The sequence below is a fragment of the Leptidea sinapis genome, chromosome 22 (genome assembly GCF_905404315.1).
Source record: "Leptidea sinapis chromosome 22, ilLepSina1.1, whole genome shotgun sequence".
Taxonomy (NCBI): domain Eukaryota; kingdom Metazoa; phylum Arthropoda; class Insecta; order Lepidoptera; family Pieridae; genus Leptidea; species Leptidea sinapis.
Window position 1 is genome coordinate 1,968,350 of NC_066286.1, and position 17,290 is coordinate 1,985,639.

At 36.7% G+C, this 17,290-nt stretch overlaps 1 protein-coding gene across 4 annotated transcripts in view; it reads right to left on the bottom strand.

The window, feature by feature from the left end:
• The window catches only part of LOC126970973 (uncharacterized), a 41,729-nt gene extending 30,875 nt beyond the window's left edge, over window positions 1-10,854 (bottom strand). For 3 of the 4 annotated variants that reach the window (XM_050817130.1, XM_050817128.1, XM_050817129.1), the window contains exon 1: window positions 821-1,170. Coding sequence is in view for 1 of the 4 variants with exons in the window: in XM_050817131.1 (XP_050673088.1) it covers window positions 1,167-1,308; window positions 1,398-1,537; window positions 3,076-3,234; window positions 4,102-4,308; window positions 6,264-6,499; window positions 10,783-10,792 (894 nt within the window). In the remaining 3 variants the exon portion in view is untranslated. Of the gene's footprint in view, window positions 1-820; window positions 1,309-1,397; window positions 1,538-3,075; window positions 3,235-4,101; window positions 4,309-6,263; window positions 6,500-10,782 lie in introns of those variants that run through there. The other variant, XM_050817131.1, reaches the window with a different exon arrangement.
• Between the last annotated feature and the right edge of the window lie 6,436 nt (window positions 10,855-17,290).

Here is a 17,290-nt window from a genome sequence, read left to right on the forward strand (position 1 = left end):
AAAGCTCCCGTAGTATTCAAATACACAAAACTTTGTTAGCCTGATAGGGCTGACTTAATTATAAATAACTAGCTGTCCCGATAGACATTATTCTGTTCATATTAAAAAAACTCTTGCGTGTGGAATTTCGTAAAATCCGCTGACCTCTACTCGGCGAAAGGAATATTCCTACCAAATTTCAAGTCTTTAGCTCTAATGGTTCCAGAGATATCATGATGAGTGACTATATATGTGGAAATCTCTTATATATGTATATCTATATATATATATATATAAAGATGTAATTTTTTAATCAATGAAAAAGTTGTAAGTGATCAAGAGTTTATAATATTAAATTTGATGACTCTAGTATCAGTAAGTAGTATTTCTTGATTAAATTTGTAGTTTAATCTTATGATAAAAATTTCAATTTATTAGTTAATGTATACAAAAATCTTGAATAAAACACAAAGTTATTGATCATAACATAATAATTGTATTACCGAAATAAGTGTACGAAATAGTAAGTTGTATATATGAAATTTTTCCCTAGTTTTGGGTTTTGATTTATATGAATTTCATTTTAAAGATACTTGTAGGTAAAACAATACTCTGTACTTGGTGAGTATATTGTATAAATTACTCTATTCTGGTAGCAAAAGGCAAAACTTGGCTCCCGTTATTTTGTACGAATTGGAATGTTTAGAAAAGAAAGGGCAAAGTTTCAACATTCCTTAGTCTACGTAATTGAGTTACATTTACAAAAAAATATATAAAAAGAGTTAATAATAAAAATTTAATTTTTAAGTAACAAAATGCATGAATTAACGTAAAAACTTACTTTTTGCCTGGTTTCTTGTAGTTTAAAACAGAAATTCCACAAAATAACACACTTAACTAACTACACAAGATACATAATGAAACACCGATATTTACATCCATATTCCATACATTAATTAAAACACAAAAGTATTATACAGGTAACTTAAAATCAAATATATAATTTACAAAAGTTTTAAGTTTTTTGGTTATAACTTAAAACTAAATTCCTAACAAACTACAAAGTTATGTCAAAAGTTCATGTATTGCCCTGCCATCTAGTGGGTGGTATGTCAAGCAAGCGAAAGCTCGATCGATCGAGGCTTCGAGGCGGTCATCCGCTCCGTGAGAAATATTCTGTGATTCTGTCACATTACATTGAAGGCGGTGTGATTGGAATCATTTATGAGTTGAATGTAATTCTTTTTGTTTAAAAAATGTCTTACTACCAGATCTTGATCCGTCAAGCGTTTCAAAGATTTCATGGATATTTTGTTATTGTTGTTTGGTCTGAAAAAGAAATAAAATAAAAAAACTAATTTTCTATAATATATTATGCTAAACTGGTATGTGGCAAAATAAAGGCAGTAGGTACATACCGATAACAATGAACCTCGCAAGCACTGATAAACCTCAGAAATCCAGCGAACTGAAATTCCAGCATTGATCTTTCTTGAGCCAATAATTTGATTAAGTTCAAAGGATTGGCTTTCATATCTTCTAATGAACAGATGGTCTCCTAAAAAATTAAAATATTATGAGTATTATTGAGAAACCTTAAACATCTTACAGTGGTTATTAAACATGATTTAAACATTATCTAGAGGTATATAAGTAGGTACCTACTACAGAATGTGAATTTGAATCTCGTTAGCAATGACGTTTTATATATAAACGTGATTGCTCGTTAGAGTACCTACAGGTGTTCTGTGATTTGGATGTACATACCTTGGATTATACTTTTGAAATTTTAAGACTATTTGTAGACCTATGAAGCCTTCATAGGTCTACTACATAGCCTAGTATTGAGTTACATTCGTGACTGGTTTACCTACTCGTTTAAATAAAAGAAACATAATTATTTTTTGAGATAATTCTAAGCAAAAACCTTAATAACTAGGTCACGCGCCCCAACTTGGTAATTGTAAAAGTATTCATACTTATTCTGTAGCTATAAGTATTCAAATATTTAGTCATGTGGGAGGCTCCTTTTCACCAGTGGAAGGCTCCATTGCACAGGATGCCGGCTATATTATGGGTTCTACAACGGCGCCTATTTCTGCGGTGTAGCAGTAATGTGTAAGCATTATTGTGTTTCGGTCTGAAGCGTGCCATAGCTCACTAGCTAATAATTTCTAGAAATTTCACTAAATTACTGGGCAAACGGGACTTAACATGTTATGTATCAAGGAGACGAGCGCAATTGTGGTGCCGATCAGAATTTTTTGGATTTCAAGAATCCTGAGGGGTACAACATTGCAGGGCGTATCAATTACCATCAGATGAACGTCCTGCTCGTCTCGTCCCTTATGTTAAAACATGTATCTTTATGTATGTATACAGTACGTCTTTATATACTACTGTTGAATAAAAATCGAGGCAGGAGGTCTAACATATATCCTAATTTTTTTTTGCCCATAAACCTGACGGGGTCTATATTTTTAATCGAGTTTATTGAAAAAATATTTAAATATTCTTCTTTTATTAAATTCTGGTTTGAGCTGATGGTGTTCTTACTAATGCCCTAAGTAAATTAAACGTATCTTATAATACTAGCTGATAGCCGCGACTTTGTACGCGTACACACTTGACTGAGAACGTAGTGCTTATAAAAATCGTTCTTTATTAAATTTTTAAAAACTTACTATTAAATGACGATAACGCATAGTTTTTTTATGAAAGGGTCAAGTAGCCGTGATGTTATTTATATAGATATTCCTAGGCAATTTATTACTAACTCTGTTTTAGAATACGGTTGGCAATCATAGCCGTAGCTAGTAAATAATTACCCCCTTTTTCATAATGGTCCGCTAACTTAAAACAGCCGCTAAGGAGTGTGTTTTCTCATTCTGACTTAGGTCAATAGAAGAAGACAGAGTGAGAATTAGCAATGCTTTAAGTTAGCAGACTATTATGAATAAGGGGGTTAGAAGACAACATAATTGTCCCAAGGTAACAAACACATCACTTTTAACTTTTCAAGAATTCTGAGTACGACAGTATTTTGATGGGCAGTTCCTCTCGTAAAATCTCGCAAAATATTTCTTAGTTACTTACCTCCGTGAGTGCCAGCACATCAAACCTCTGTGCTTCTACATTGTTATGGAGGTGTTTAGTAATCTGTTCACATCGTTTACTAACGCGTTTGACACATTGCCGGTATAATCTCTTGTTGTGATTACATTTTGATTCCATTACCAATGCTGCTTTTGTTGCCTGCCAAAAAATGAGTAAGATACAAATGGATTGCATAAATTAATTATTCATATTCCATTAGCGAGAAAAGTGCCCGTGCTTCCTGTCGTCACGTAACATTTGGGCATTTTCGATTGGTGATGTTTGAAATGTCTGCCTCTACCTGACGTCCCCATCACATCATTAAGATGGTGGCTTATGTCCATCTTAACGCGCGGAGATGTATTATAATGGGTTACCAGGGGGCTGCTGAAAATCAGCGCTGTGTTGGTATTATACCAACGCAGTTTGACGCTGATTTAGCTCCTTTTGATAACAATGATTGCTACACAGTACTTATAAATTAAGAACATCACTATTATATATTGCATATTTATATATATTATTTACTTTTGTGATATTTTTTATATAGTGTTTTATTATTGTTCTCTAACCTCTGTAACTCTTTACTTCTTGTATTATTCTGTGTGGTTTGTTTTAGTTATAAATAAAGTTTACATGCATTCATAATAGTAATAGCGTATGTGTAATTAATAGAAACAGTAGGTCAACTCTATTGCCCCGCCGCTAAATATCTACAAGCTTCGCAAAAACTATGCATGGGCTGTCACAAAAACCTTCCGCACAGCCATTTAACTCATTAAATAACAAAATCTTGCTACGGCATGAGAACACAAAACGCGTACAACTCATTTCGTGTACGCGACACGGCTACATACGATTACCGATTTGCATTGGAACGAATCGGTTCGAGCACAGACGACACGCGTAAGAGGGGGACGTCTAGTGGCCGAGTTGCGTCAATATTTGTATTTATTACACATATGGTAGCATATTGTAGTGTAGCATGATTATGACAATTAAAAATATTTACATAGATTAACAAACCTCTTTTATATCATTGAGGAGTATCAAGGATTCCTGACTATAAGCGTCGTACATGCTTTGCAGAACATTTTTGGTGAGAATGACCAAATCTCTTTTCGACGGTATCTCATAAGAGCCGAGGTTTTTGGGCTTTACATCTTCAGGGCACACGTATTTCTTTCTTGGTCTTGTTGTTATATTAGCCTCTGTTCTTGGCGTAGTTATTGCCTAAAATTATACAAATAATTTTATACATGTATGGGCCGGCAGCTCTCACTTAATTCTTCTGCTCTTGCAAGGATCCATTTTAACTAAACTAATTAAAAATTAAAAATATATTTACTCTCTCACACAATCAAATGATACAATATTTAATTATATCTATTATGGTTTGAATTGTGCGAGACCAGTGCTTGAAATAGGTAATGAATATTTCTGTTACTAGTCAGCGTGCGTGTATGTAAACTAATAATATTGTCGTGTAACAACGCTTCAACGTATAAGACGAGAGTTGTCAAACTTCAAGACATTGATAATTTCAACAGCTTCGTCAGCAATACTCGTAGCTTTAGCGTAAAAGTGTTTACTTTAGACGCTGTAGACTCGGGTTCGATGCTCCTACCAGTGTATGGAATTTTTTGGGTTTTGTAAAGTTAATGGAAATTTCTAGTAAGTTCAGGATCAAATCGAACAGAAAAAAGGGATGGAAAATGTGTAAGCAGGATAAAAGTAGTTATAAGAATTTTCTAGTACAATTTAAACTTAAAGATGGAATGGGAGAATCATTTTGAAAATAGAACAGATACGGGGGTATATAAGCCGTACTAAGCGTGGCCTACGGCAGTTCTAGTTCTGACTCGAAAGTGTTGAGGAAGAAGAAGAAGAAAAGAAGAAGTAGTGAAAAGTGCCAAGTGATCCAGGTGAATAAGAAGAAGAATAAGCTAGAAGAGACTTAGTGTTCGGTGCGGTGTGACGCGTTGAATGTACCGCCGCTCACAAGAGGAACAGCGGCAGACCGGCGAAGTGCAAGTTCTGAATAAGTGAACTCAAATAAAGACTCGTTCCTATAAGCGGAGTATTATTTCCAATCCCTGACCCACTCTCGTGTCAATTGGAGTCAGAAGTGGAATTGGAAAGATGCCATTAGTGCCCAGGAACGAGAAGGGAGTGACCACGCGAGCGGGAGCAGCTGCCGCTGCCGAGGACGAGTCACTCAGACTGAACTCAAATAAAGACTCGTTCCTATAAGCGGAGTATTATTTCCAATCCCTGACCCACTCTCGTGTTAATATAAAGAGGTAAAGTTTGTGGGGTAAACTGGTAAGTGCTGACGAAGTTCTAATATTCTTAAATCAAAACCTTTATAAAAAGGTAAACCTTAATACAAAATACGTCTAGCTGAGTGTTACACGAAGACTGTGCGGACGCTAACGGCATACATATTCATTCACCTACCTGTTCTGGCTGCCTTTCAATAAGGCATATTCTTATGGCTGCCACAACTACAGATCTGTTGCCATCTAGTGCTCGGGCTCCCTATACCCTACGATATGTTGGAATGACTGCTACTGCCTGGCCGCGGCAATCAGGCGGCCCAGTGCACAAGGGCTCTAAATATGTTCTTATAGCAATAAGACATCTTCGCTAATGATAACTATGCGTCTTATGAGAAAGCTCATGGTCCCGCAAGGCAATGAAGAGGGCTACGCTCGGAGATTCCCTGCGAGATCGAATCAGAAATTAAAAGATCCGTAGCAGACCCAAAGTCATCGACGCAGTGATTGCGAAACTGAAATGGCATTGGGTAGGTTACATAGCTCGAAGGACAGATGGCTATTGGAGCAGTAAAGACCTCGAATGGTCACCACGAACTGGAAGTCACAGTGTTTGTTGTTGCCCCCACAAGATGGACCGACGATCTCGCCGGAATAGATTGGATGAGAACAGCGCAGGACCGATCCTCATGGAGAACTTTGGGGGAGGCCTTTGTCCAGCAGTGGACGTCTTTTGACTGAAGTGATTATGATGATGATAGCACTAAGTGACAGCGAGCAGATGACCCCTTTGTTCTTAAACAGAGTCATCTGACCATAACAGTAACAGTATGAGTCATTGAATATAGCCGTGGTAATTGTCAAACATTCAAACATTATGCGTAAAAGCTTTACGGGAATTATACTCACTGACAGTGTAACGTTTGGTTCTAAAGTTGTAGCATTCCAATCTGTTGTTGGAAGGGTAGTAAATGTAGTCAAATTGGTAGGTATTGCTGACGTGATTGTTGATTTACTAACGTCAGGAGTATACGTGTTCTGTTCACTTTGCAAAACTGCTGTGTTGTTTTCATCAAAACCATTGAACATGTCGTATTCGGCATAGCTATTACAGCCTATTACTTGAAAAATGGCAACGGCTGCGTCTAAAACATAAAATTATACACTCAACAAGTTGTAGTAAAAAATGGTCACAGTAGCTATACAGTACTACTACAGACTACTGTAGTGGTACTAACCAGTGGGAGGCTCCTTTGCACAAGATGGCGGCTAGATTATGGGTACCACAAAGGCGCCTATTTAGGCCATGAAGCAGGGATGTGTAAGCATTACTGTGTCGGTGTGAAGGGTGCCGTAGCTAGTTAAATTACTGGACATACTAGACTTAACATCTTAGGCTAAAAGAAGACGAGCGCAATTGTAGTACCAATCAGAATTTTTGGATTTTTCAAGAATCCTGAGCGGCACTGTATTGTCATGGGCAGGACGTATTAATTATCATCAGCTGAACGTTCTGCTTGTCTCGTCGTTTATTGTCATAAAAAAACAGTGTGTGTTCAAGTATTGTTCAACTTTGTAACAATTAAGAAACTTGGGGACGGGGAAGTGTGCTGGTGTAGGATGCAACTTGCGTCGACACTCTGGCTCCTTCTCATGTCCACGTCCAAGTCACATAAGTTGGTGCTGGGGTTGCTACTTCAACTGCCGAAGACAGGAAGCGTTGAAAATGTGTTGGTCTCTTAGTGAGTCATACATATTTATGCCGGTAAGTTTCGGGGCACATGGACTGTAGGGCCCAGAGCCGCGGAGAATGTACAGAGAACTACCCGAGTGTTGGCAGCTATTTCTGTTAACGGATTAGCATAGTTTTCCAACGAAGAAATGCTGCCAGTATATTACCATATATACTGGCAGCATATCTTCTTGGTACACTTACCCATAACTATAGCTTAAATTAATATAATCATGGTATTGTAATTATAGTTGTAAGATTTCTTTTTTACTAAGAAACAACATTAATCTGTAGACAACCTTATATTCTTTAACACCAAAATTTAAATAAAACAAAAACTCGCATCATTTGAACCGTCCATTTACTTTGAGAGTAATTATCACTGACCACAACCACAGAGAGACAAAAAGTCACGTCACTAGACATCTCTATCGCCCTGCTTTAGGTATTAATTCAAGAACTCGGCCGAATTACAATACTGTAACATAACCGTGGCTAAGTCTAGTTTTAAAAAGGCATTTAGTTTCTCAAAATTGATTCCTTTAGAATTCTTTTTGATGTCATTTCTAATATACTAGATACTACTACTGCTTCGGAAACAATAACTGAGACAGGAGAAGTGGCGCAACAAACTCTCCCAGCATTCGTGTTTGGGCTCTTTTTAATAAAAATATACAATATTGTATTGTCACCTTGAGACATAACATGTTAAGACTCATTTGCTCAGTAATTTCACTAGCTACGGCGCCCTTCAGACCGAAACACAATAATGCTTATACTTAGCTTCACGGCAGAAATAGGCGCCGTTGTGGTACCCATAATCTAGCCGGCATCCTGTGCAAATGAGCCTCCCACTGGAGATGTTTAATCATTAATGCTGTAAGGGACTATGATATCAGATTACATTTTTTTTGTATTTGTTAGGGCCAGAATGATAGGTATCCCTGTTCACACTTCAACACTTTTCGGATCTATTGTGTCCCTTGCCCATTCATACTACGGCACCTTTTCCAGAACCATTCCTTCTATGAAGCTAATAATATCATTTCGGAAGTAAGTTATATCTTCCATAAACTCCGCTGACAGTTCTTGTTACCCTATTTGGCTCCTTTATGTGGATATGCATTCTCTTAGGATGTGAGCACATGTTTCATCTTTTTCGCGACATAATCTACGTCTCAGAGACTCATAGACTCCGATGATGTGAAGACTTCGATCAAATTTACTTACTTCATTACCACCGGCATAACGTTGACGTGAAGCATTCCACAACCGCGCGTTTTGCAAAAAAAACTTGCCTCGCACAGCCACTTTGTGGAATCAATTACCGGTTGCGGCTTTCCCGAACCAATACGGACCTTAGGGACCTTCAAGAAAAGAGCATACTCCCACCTTAAAGGCCGACAACGCATCTCCTGACACACCTGTTGTTACGGATGTCCATGGGCGGTTGCCTCACCTTTCCCCATTCCGTGAGCCTCTTGCCCGTTTGCCCCCTCTTATATAAAAAAATATCTTATATTTTATATATATATATATATATATATATATATATATATATATATATAAAGTGTGATAATATCACATGAGTGTTTTAATACCTAATCATCAACAGTTGCATACAAGACTTTATCTACACCCAGAATATGAATCCTCTAAAAGATTCTGGAACAGTTAGCTTACTTACCTAATATCATTCATTACTGATTTCATACAAATAAACTAAGTATTAATGAAACAATTATTTATTTTAGTAGTAATTTACATTTAGTTACTATAGTGCAATAATTAAAATTCACAAGAATATAATGTTCTTTTGCAGCGCTTAAAATGAATCGCTCATTTTTTGTAAACAAAACAATAAAAATAACGAAGAAAAATGGCGGGGATTCGAATAATCTACTTTTTTTTACGGCGCGCGACGTATTGGTAGTGTGGAACGCGCGTAAACGAAAATGTTCTTTTTTTGAAATTCATACAGATACTACGCATCGAGCAATAAGAATGTGGCTGTCTGTTGAAACTCTTTGCGCATGAAGGGATAAAAAAACATAGGAGTGTTGGTATGAAATTCAGTACAACATTACAATACTCTTTTGGATGATGTAATGTTTATTAGAACATTGGGTGTTTTAATGTTGGCAATAAGCTAACTGTTTCAGAATCTTTAATAGAGGATTTAAAGCATGGGTGTAGATAAAAGTATATTAACTTACTCAACTACAACATGAGGAATATACCAATGAAAGTCACACCAAAATCAGGCAAGCCATAAACAGAAGCAGAGGAAAATTCTTGTAGTACCGATAAAATTCTTTACTAATTTGTTATAAATGTGAATGTGCATTTGTCTGTTACGTTTTCACGCCTTAACTACTTAATTACATACAAACGGGCAGGGGCTTAGAAAACGATTTTGGAACATTTTGTTCTGCAATTTCCTGAGATTGTAATATTATCAATTTTAGTTCGGGTCTACTACTATTTTTTTGTATATTATTTTGCTCTATATATTTTTTTATGCAAACGCGCAAGAGGCCAACGAGATGGGGAGTGGTGAGGCAACTACCCATGTACATCCGCAACAACAAGTGTCATGAGATGCTCTTCCGGCCTTTATGGTGGGAGTATCCTCTTTTCTTGAAGCTTTCTAAGTCGTAACATTTCGGAAATACAGCAGCCGGTAATTGGTTCCACAAAGTGTTTGTACAAGAAAAGAGAAATCTTGAAAAACGACGTAATGTCTGTAGTTTTTGGTTTAAATTAATTAGAAAGAATATTGACTGAGATATTTTACATCTACTGGCTTAGAATATTGGTGTTAATATAGTCTGATGATGATTATTTTGACATCACAAACAGATATTTCAATAGTAATGAAGTAATATACTCGTATGTAGCTATAGATTCTCTTTGGCTATAGATAAGTTATCTACGAATGAGTACCTATTCTTGATAATGAACACTTCGGGATGCAGTTGGAAGCTAACACAAAAAAATCTGGATTTTATTTATACATACATTTACAAAGCATCGCATTAAATTCTAAAACGGTAATTACCTTCAGCAAAGCGAGTATTCTTCACCTAGAACAAAGCTAATAGGGTTGCTACTGTATTTTAGAGCAAATTTATGCAATTTATTTTCTATAATGTCAAAATATCTATAGGTACTCGAGTATATGCCCAAAACAAGTGGATGGTGGTCCGTAAACATTTAAAATGAATATAAAATTTCTGAAATGTGGAAGTAATCTTTTTTAATTTAAATTTATTCCTTTAAATAACTATGGAAAATTAAAACGCTACTACATACAGTATAACATTATACATCGTCATATAGCCGGTTTCAATAATTATTTGCAACCATAAGGTGGCGATCTAATATTAATATTTAATCAATTCCTTGCTTTTAATCCATCAGTTTCAAGAACGTCGATCTTATAATGCGTCGAATAAAAAAAGTGCATATTAATTCGAAAACCGAAACTTCATCGGTTCACGGCGTATTTGGATCGAACCGGAGGCATTGAGATGAGAGTTGACGGTTTCACTTATTGTGCCACAGAAGGTTTTTAGACCGATAAACATATTAGGTACTCTATGTATCAGATATAAGTGCTCAAAGGGAAAAAGGTTCGTATCAACTACAGGTGCCAACCCTAGGCTTAAAATAAAAAGAATGAAGGTTACGTACGTATAAACATGGTGATTGTTATGAAGAACTGTTCATGTTCGCCTGAAGTCAAACGAGTGAATGCCAAAACAATACGACCGAGTTTGTTATGCAGAATGTCAACTTGGTTACTAGTAGTAGGTATATGTGAAATTAGGCAAGTTACAGACTATGGCCAATTACCAACCTATCAAACACCGACACTCACATTCACTTACTGTTTGTACAGTATAAAAGTTGGCAATTGTCTTCGCGTTGACAGGTCGTTAGGTACCTCTTAAATCCGAAAAAATCATCTCAATTAGTAGTTTTATGTGTGGTTTTTGTATTTTTTTTAATGAAAATAAGGGACAAGACGAGTGGGCCGTTCAGCTAATTATTATATTAAAAACAATGCAGTGCCACTACAATTGCGCTCGTCACCTTGAGACATAAGATGTTATGTCTCATTTGCCCAGTAATTTCACTAGCTACGGCGTCATTCAGACCGAAACACAATAATGTTTACACATTAGTGCTTACATGATTACTATGACTAGATTCAGGTCGAGCTCAGTTTTTGGCTCATATCTCGGTAATTATGCACTTAAGGGCAAAAGTTACTTATAGATACCATTATTGTAGAAAATAGTTTTGCATCTTTTATTTCCTGTTAACTTTATTTTAAGACTATACGTTTATGATCCATTTAATGAATGGACTGGTTCTTTTATCTCGTCCTATAACTTAAAATATTGGATTAAAAAAGTAAGGGTTTGCACTCTGCGAGTGCTGGCAGAAGTGAAAACTTGAACATTAACGTTGTGCATTTTTGAATATTTTGGAACGATTAGGGAATAATTTCGCACATATTTCTTTATTCATCAGTATAAAAGTACTAGCATTTATGTGGTTATATACAATATTAATTTATTGTGCCATCGTACAGAAGAATGACAGTTTATGTTACATAAAAAAAAATCAGAACTCTTACAATTATTTGACATTAAAAAGTTTTTCTCTCATAAAAATCAACATTCATCCACAACTTCCACCAATGTCTTACGAATTTTCGATCAGGTCACGTGACGCGGGTTAAACATTTTATACCCGCTTAAAAAAATTCCACTTCAAATATCTACATTTTCCTGACGTCTCTTAGCTCTTTGAGAAACGTAATTAGATGTCGATATTTCACCATCATTGCATACAGCACTTTGTTCGCAGATTCTGAAGTAGATATTTTATTTAACGGTGAAGTCATTACTCTTATTTACAACAATTTCTATGACTGGGAGAGCTGCGTTGCCCTCCGAGGCTCGAAACGCTATAAGCAAGTGTTTAAATTCTCTTTGGTCGATAGTTTGAAAAGCTCCAAGTTATGACTGTGCCATTACTGTCATGAATGTTGTATCGATCACCGTTGTTACGGCAACCATATTGTTATAAGTGACAGATTACCCTTACTGTTACAAGTTCATTGTTATTTCAATTATTATATATTATTATTACGATGGTAAAGCCCCTGAGCCATAGCGACATATCAGCAATGGAAGAGCAGCTTCACAGGAGCATGGAGGAAGACAGGAAGTACTGGAGAGTCAATGATGTGAAATGCGATGCCATCTACACTGCTAAGACCTACGAAGAGTTTGCGTAAGTTGTTCGACATTATGGCGCAGCCTAACGAATTCTCTAAGAAAAAAGCGATTTCAAACATAGCCGGATTATACTTCGTCGCCAATTGCAATACTGTAGTTACTACTATTTTAAACGTATGTGAAATTACCGAACCAAATATCAATTTTGTAACGTAGTGTTTAAATCCTCTTTGGTAAGTTGTTTGACATAAAGGCGCATGTAACGCTGAGATATTAAATAATTTATACGTCTAGATAGAGCATCTTGCTACTAGACAACCGATGAAAACAGGCCAGGCTTATTACCCTAGTGTGCGTGACAAGCTACGTCTTGCACTCGCAATTCGTATGTCACTTTGTGTTAATGTGCGTGCATTGTTAAAAAAAGAGGTTACCTCTAAACTTGATGTTTTTCGACGTTTTCACAGCTCTCAAAGTCTATCTAGACGTATAAATAATCTAAGTTTTGAACATTACTGCCATGAAATTAAGTACACTAAACTAAAAATTCCCCCCGCTTTAGAATCGATGCTCTAGAGAAACGGTCAACCAATATCGGAAGAACCAATTCTAAAGAGGCCAATCGCAAGGCCAGGTCGCGGAATGGGGTAAAAAGTGTGACTCGCCGCGGCTATGTTATCTTTTCCATGCCTGTTTCGCTGGAAAAGTTATTATAGCTAACGGCATACAAGAGGTAATTAATCGGTAGATGGTGTCCACGTATGTGGAGACGAAAATAAATTTACGTAGGCCTTGAAACAGGGTGGGTCCTGCTTCAGGGCATGTAAATTTGTGTAAAGGCATAAAAGGCATTTATTTTTTCAAAATTGATTCCTTTAGAATTCTATTTAATGTCATTTCTAATACACTAGATACTACTACCATATTGGAAACAAATGGCGCTCTCAGAGAGAAGAAGCGGTGTTAATTTAACCTCTCATAAAAAAATACAACGATTTCATAATCACACCACAAACTAAAATTTTCTAAATCTATATGAAATGGTGCCATGCATACATAACTGACGAAATATATTTGATCACGGATTACGTATCCAAACCTTCTAGAATACCAGCCTTAGCCGCTTAAAAGACTAAAATAAAGTATTAATTTTAGTGATAGAGTGGCTGCTGCACATTTACGTCCACTGGAGAAGAATGACTACAAAAAGAAGACCACGAGAGGATGGAACCAATATGCTTCTAAGGATCCTGATGATAAAGAATAAAATATATTTGCGGTTGCTATGACGATTTTTTTTACAATAACCTTCAGCGACCTTCATCATCCGTATCATCATCATCAGCCGGAAGACGTCCACTGCTGGACAAAGGCCTCCCCCAAAGATCAACACGACAATCAGTCCGGCACTGCCCTCATTCAACGTATTCCAGCAATCTTGACCAGATCGTCGGTCCATCTTGTGGGGGCCTACAAACATTGTCTTCCATTACGTGGTTGCCATTCGAGGACATTACTGCCCCACCGGCCATCTATAGTGGTTCCCAAGTAAGGGCAATTCCACTTGTCTTAACTATGCCTTCCTAAAAGGTCTGCAACACTCCGTGATTCCTTTGGTGATTAACTTATAAGCGACACATACGCTCCTCCATAAAAAATTGTATCCGAAGCTTTGACGTGCGACTTTTGGAATCCAACTTTTATGGAAAAAGAGCACGTTATGTTATGGGAATATTTCCCCCTAATGTGTCCGGGGTTTAAGTTAATCGCAAGTAAATGAAGGCAAGAAGAATAGAGGGAAAATATTGTGAATTTATTTAAATAAAATACGTGATTTTGTTATCAATAAAAATATCTTCAATTTTGGCTAGTTCTTCAAGATATTTGAGGATCGGAATAGGAAGCGACCTTCTTCCATCCGTTTCTCTTGCAATGCCAGAGCTGCGGTGATCACTTAACAACAGGTGACCCGTACGCTTGTTGGTCTTCATTTTCCATAGAAAAAGAAAACTTATTAGATAAAGTTGGTTGATGATTCAAAGTCGAATGTGGGTGTTTCCGTCTGTTTCTTCTTTTATTCATAAATGTTATTGTTTTATTTATTTTTTCTTGGATTAGACATTAGAATATTGGTTTCTATCTTTGTATTTGTGCTTTCAATTCTCGGATGGTAGAAGCGTTTGTCGTTGCGATCTATACGCAGCAAGGGATCCGTATACCACCCATATCTAAAACAATAAAACATAGATTACTACCTATTTTTATAACGTTGATTGTTTTGCCGAATTCCACTTTCGCAGGACACGCCACAATTTACGATATCATCCCCACCATCTAGATGTGTGGCGTTTCTTTACAATGCGGTTTCCAAGGAACTTTCTCCCACATACAACAAAGCTGTGGAATGAGCTTCCTTGTGCGATGTTTCCGGGACGACACGACATGGGTATCTTCAAAAAAAGTGCATACATTTTAAAAGGCCGGCAACGCTCCTGTGATTCCTCTGTTGTTGTAAGAGAATGTTGGCGGTTGAATTGGGCCATTTTAAGGTTACCTACCATTATTGCTAATGACTTCTGAAAACAGGACAGTGTATGACGTATTTGAACGGTTATTAAAAATGGGAACTAAACAGGCTCTGGCGCACAGTGTAGTTTTGATGTGCACGATGAAGTAAACGGACACAAGACAATATGTAGAAATCATAAAACATACAGATCAAGCAAGCAATCGATAACAGTTTAATTTTTTGTGAGTGGATGTATTTATTATTAAGATAATTAAGGAATTTAGATATTTTTTGTTGGCGGACGAAAGAAACAGAAGGAGGGATTTAAGATCTATAGGCTTGGGCAAACAAGGAGGGAAAAATTTTATACAGGGAAACTGCTCTGTTTGGGCAGTCAAAAGAGAACTTTTGTATTGTCATTAATTCATTCTTGAAAAACTCTTGACATCTGTCCATGTTTTGAATATGCTATTTAACCATCATTTAGAGTCTTACACTTGGTTTTCCGTGGCCGGCGCCGAGCATTTGCTGTGCGGGCCTTTAAGCCGCGCCTGGGACACCTTTTCTGTGTACGTTTTCATTGTTGCTTCCTGTTCTTCTGATTCTTGCTTCAGTTGATCATGGGCTGCGTAGAACTTAGTGGTAACGGGTACCGCTGAAACATAATTATTTACATTTTTACGAAAATAATTTGATATGACGGTTAAAAGGCGTAAAGGAATCTATCACACAGCTGTGTTGTTAACAACTTGTTAATTCTTTGTTGTTGTCTATTATGCCACTGATATCATTTGAGAATAATTCTTACGGGTATGAATAGAGGCGCACTTGATCCATCTAGCCATTCAGCAACTGAATGATAAATCGGACATTCAGTGCAATATCTATCACAAGCAATACAACTTTGACGACCCCTATAGCCCAGTGGTTAGTGACCCTGCCTAGTGAGCTAGAGTTTTACCAGTGGGAGGCTCCTTTGCACATGATGCCGGCTAGATTATGGGTACCACAACGGCGCCTATTTCTGCCGTAAAGCAGTAATGATTAGTAGTAAGCATTACTGTGTTTCGGTTTGAAGGGCGCCGTAGCTAGTGAAATTACTGGGCAAATGAGACTTAACATCTTACGTCTCAAGGTGACGAGTACAGTGTAGTGCCGCTCAGAATTTTAGGGGTTTTACAAGAATGCTACTATGTAATTACTGCTTTGTAATGGGCAGGGCGTATCAATTACCATCAGCTGAACGTCCTGCTCGTCTCGTCTCTTATTTTCATAAAAAAAGATCCCGGGTTCGAATCCCGGTAGGTGCAAACATTTATATGATGAATATGAATGTTTGTTTTCGTGTCATGGATGTTTATTTGTATTTATGTGTGTTTAAGTAAGTATATTGTATTAAATATATCGTTGTCTTGTACCCATAGTACAGGCCACTCCTAGTTTGGGGGCGAGATAATTTATGTAAAAGTGTGTCAATAAAAAAAAAACTGTAAGACGTGTAATATTGGTGATGAGTAAATTGATTAACTTGGAAATCGCATGAAAACATCTTATGAATCAGCTCAGCACGCACGAAAAGGTGTCAAATTCAACAGATTTCAGAACAAGCGATATAGAGGCACGATCGGTCTAATTTGTGGTTTAATTTAAGTAAAAAATATTAAAATTAACACACTAAAATTAACGCTTCTACTTTTATCCACAACGAAGTTGATCGAAAATGGTCTTTACTACTTCGGGAGAAGAGGCAAGGCCGTGTCGGTTGTTTCTCGACTTGGCAGAATACATTATCAAGATTTTTCATTGAGCAACAGTCTATTATTATAAAAAAGTGTACTTATGTATGCACGCAAGAAGTTATACTTCTTTGGCCTAACAAAGAAAAATCCTTAAAATTATTTATTCCTGGTGCTATTCTACGTTTGTAGAAAGAACAATAGTGTAAAAATCTTACAACGATAATTAATTATTAAATAACGAATACGGCTCTACTAGCTTGAACCCTTTGCCTTTCCTAATAATGGACGAAGAAACAAAAAAAAATAACGAATGTCGCAAACGTCGGAAAATTTTAGGAATGAACTTCACCCTGTTACTTTTGTGTTACAGTTTAATTTTTTAATAACGCGTCTAAAGAAGTATAACTTCAATAATTTATTAAAATGTTTCTCTAGTGATTCTCTCTCTAAGCACTAAGTTCTTATATGCGCGATTATGCAGCATAAAATAATATGAATATCAGCTGCGTTAACTAACATAAACATTCCAAAAGCCAAAATAAACGTTGTCCTATATTTCTTGTAATAAAATACACTTACATCCAAAGTTGGGTCTGTAGATCTTATAGTTCCGAAAATGCTTCACCTCCCGGCCTATAATCTCGTTGAGCATGTTGATATCGATCGGCATTCGTGTGCCAAACGTGCATTTTTCGTTCCTA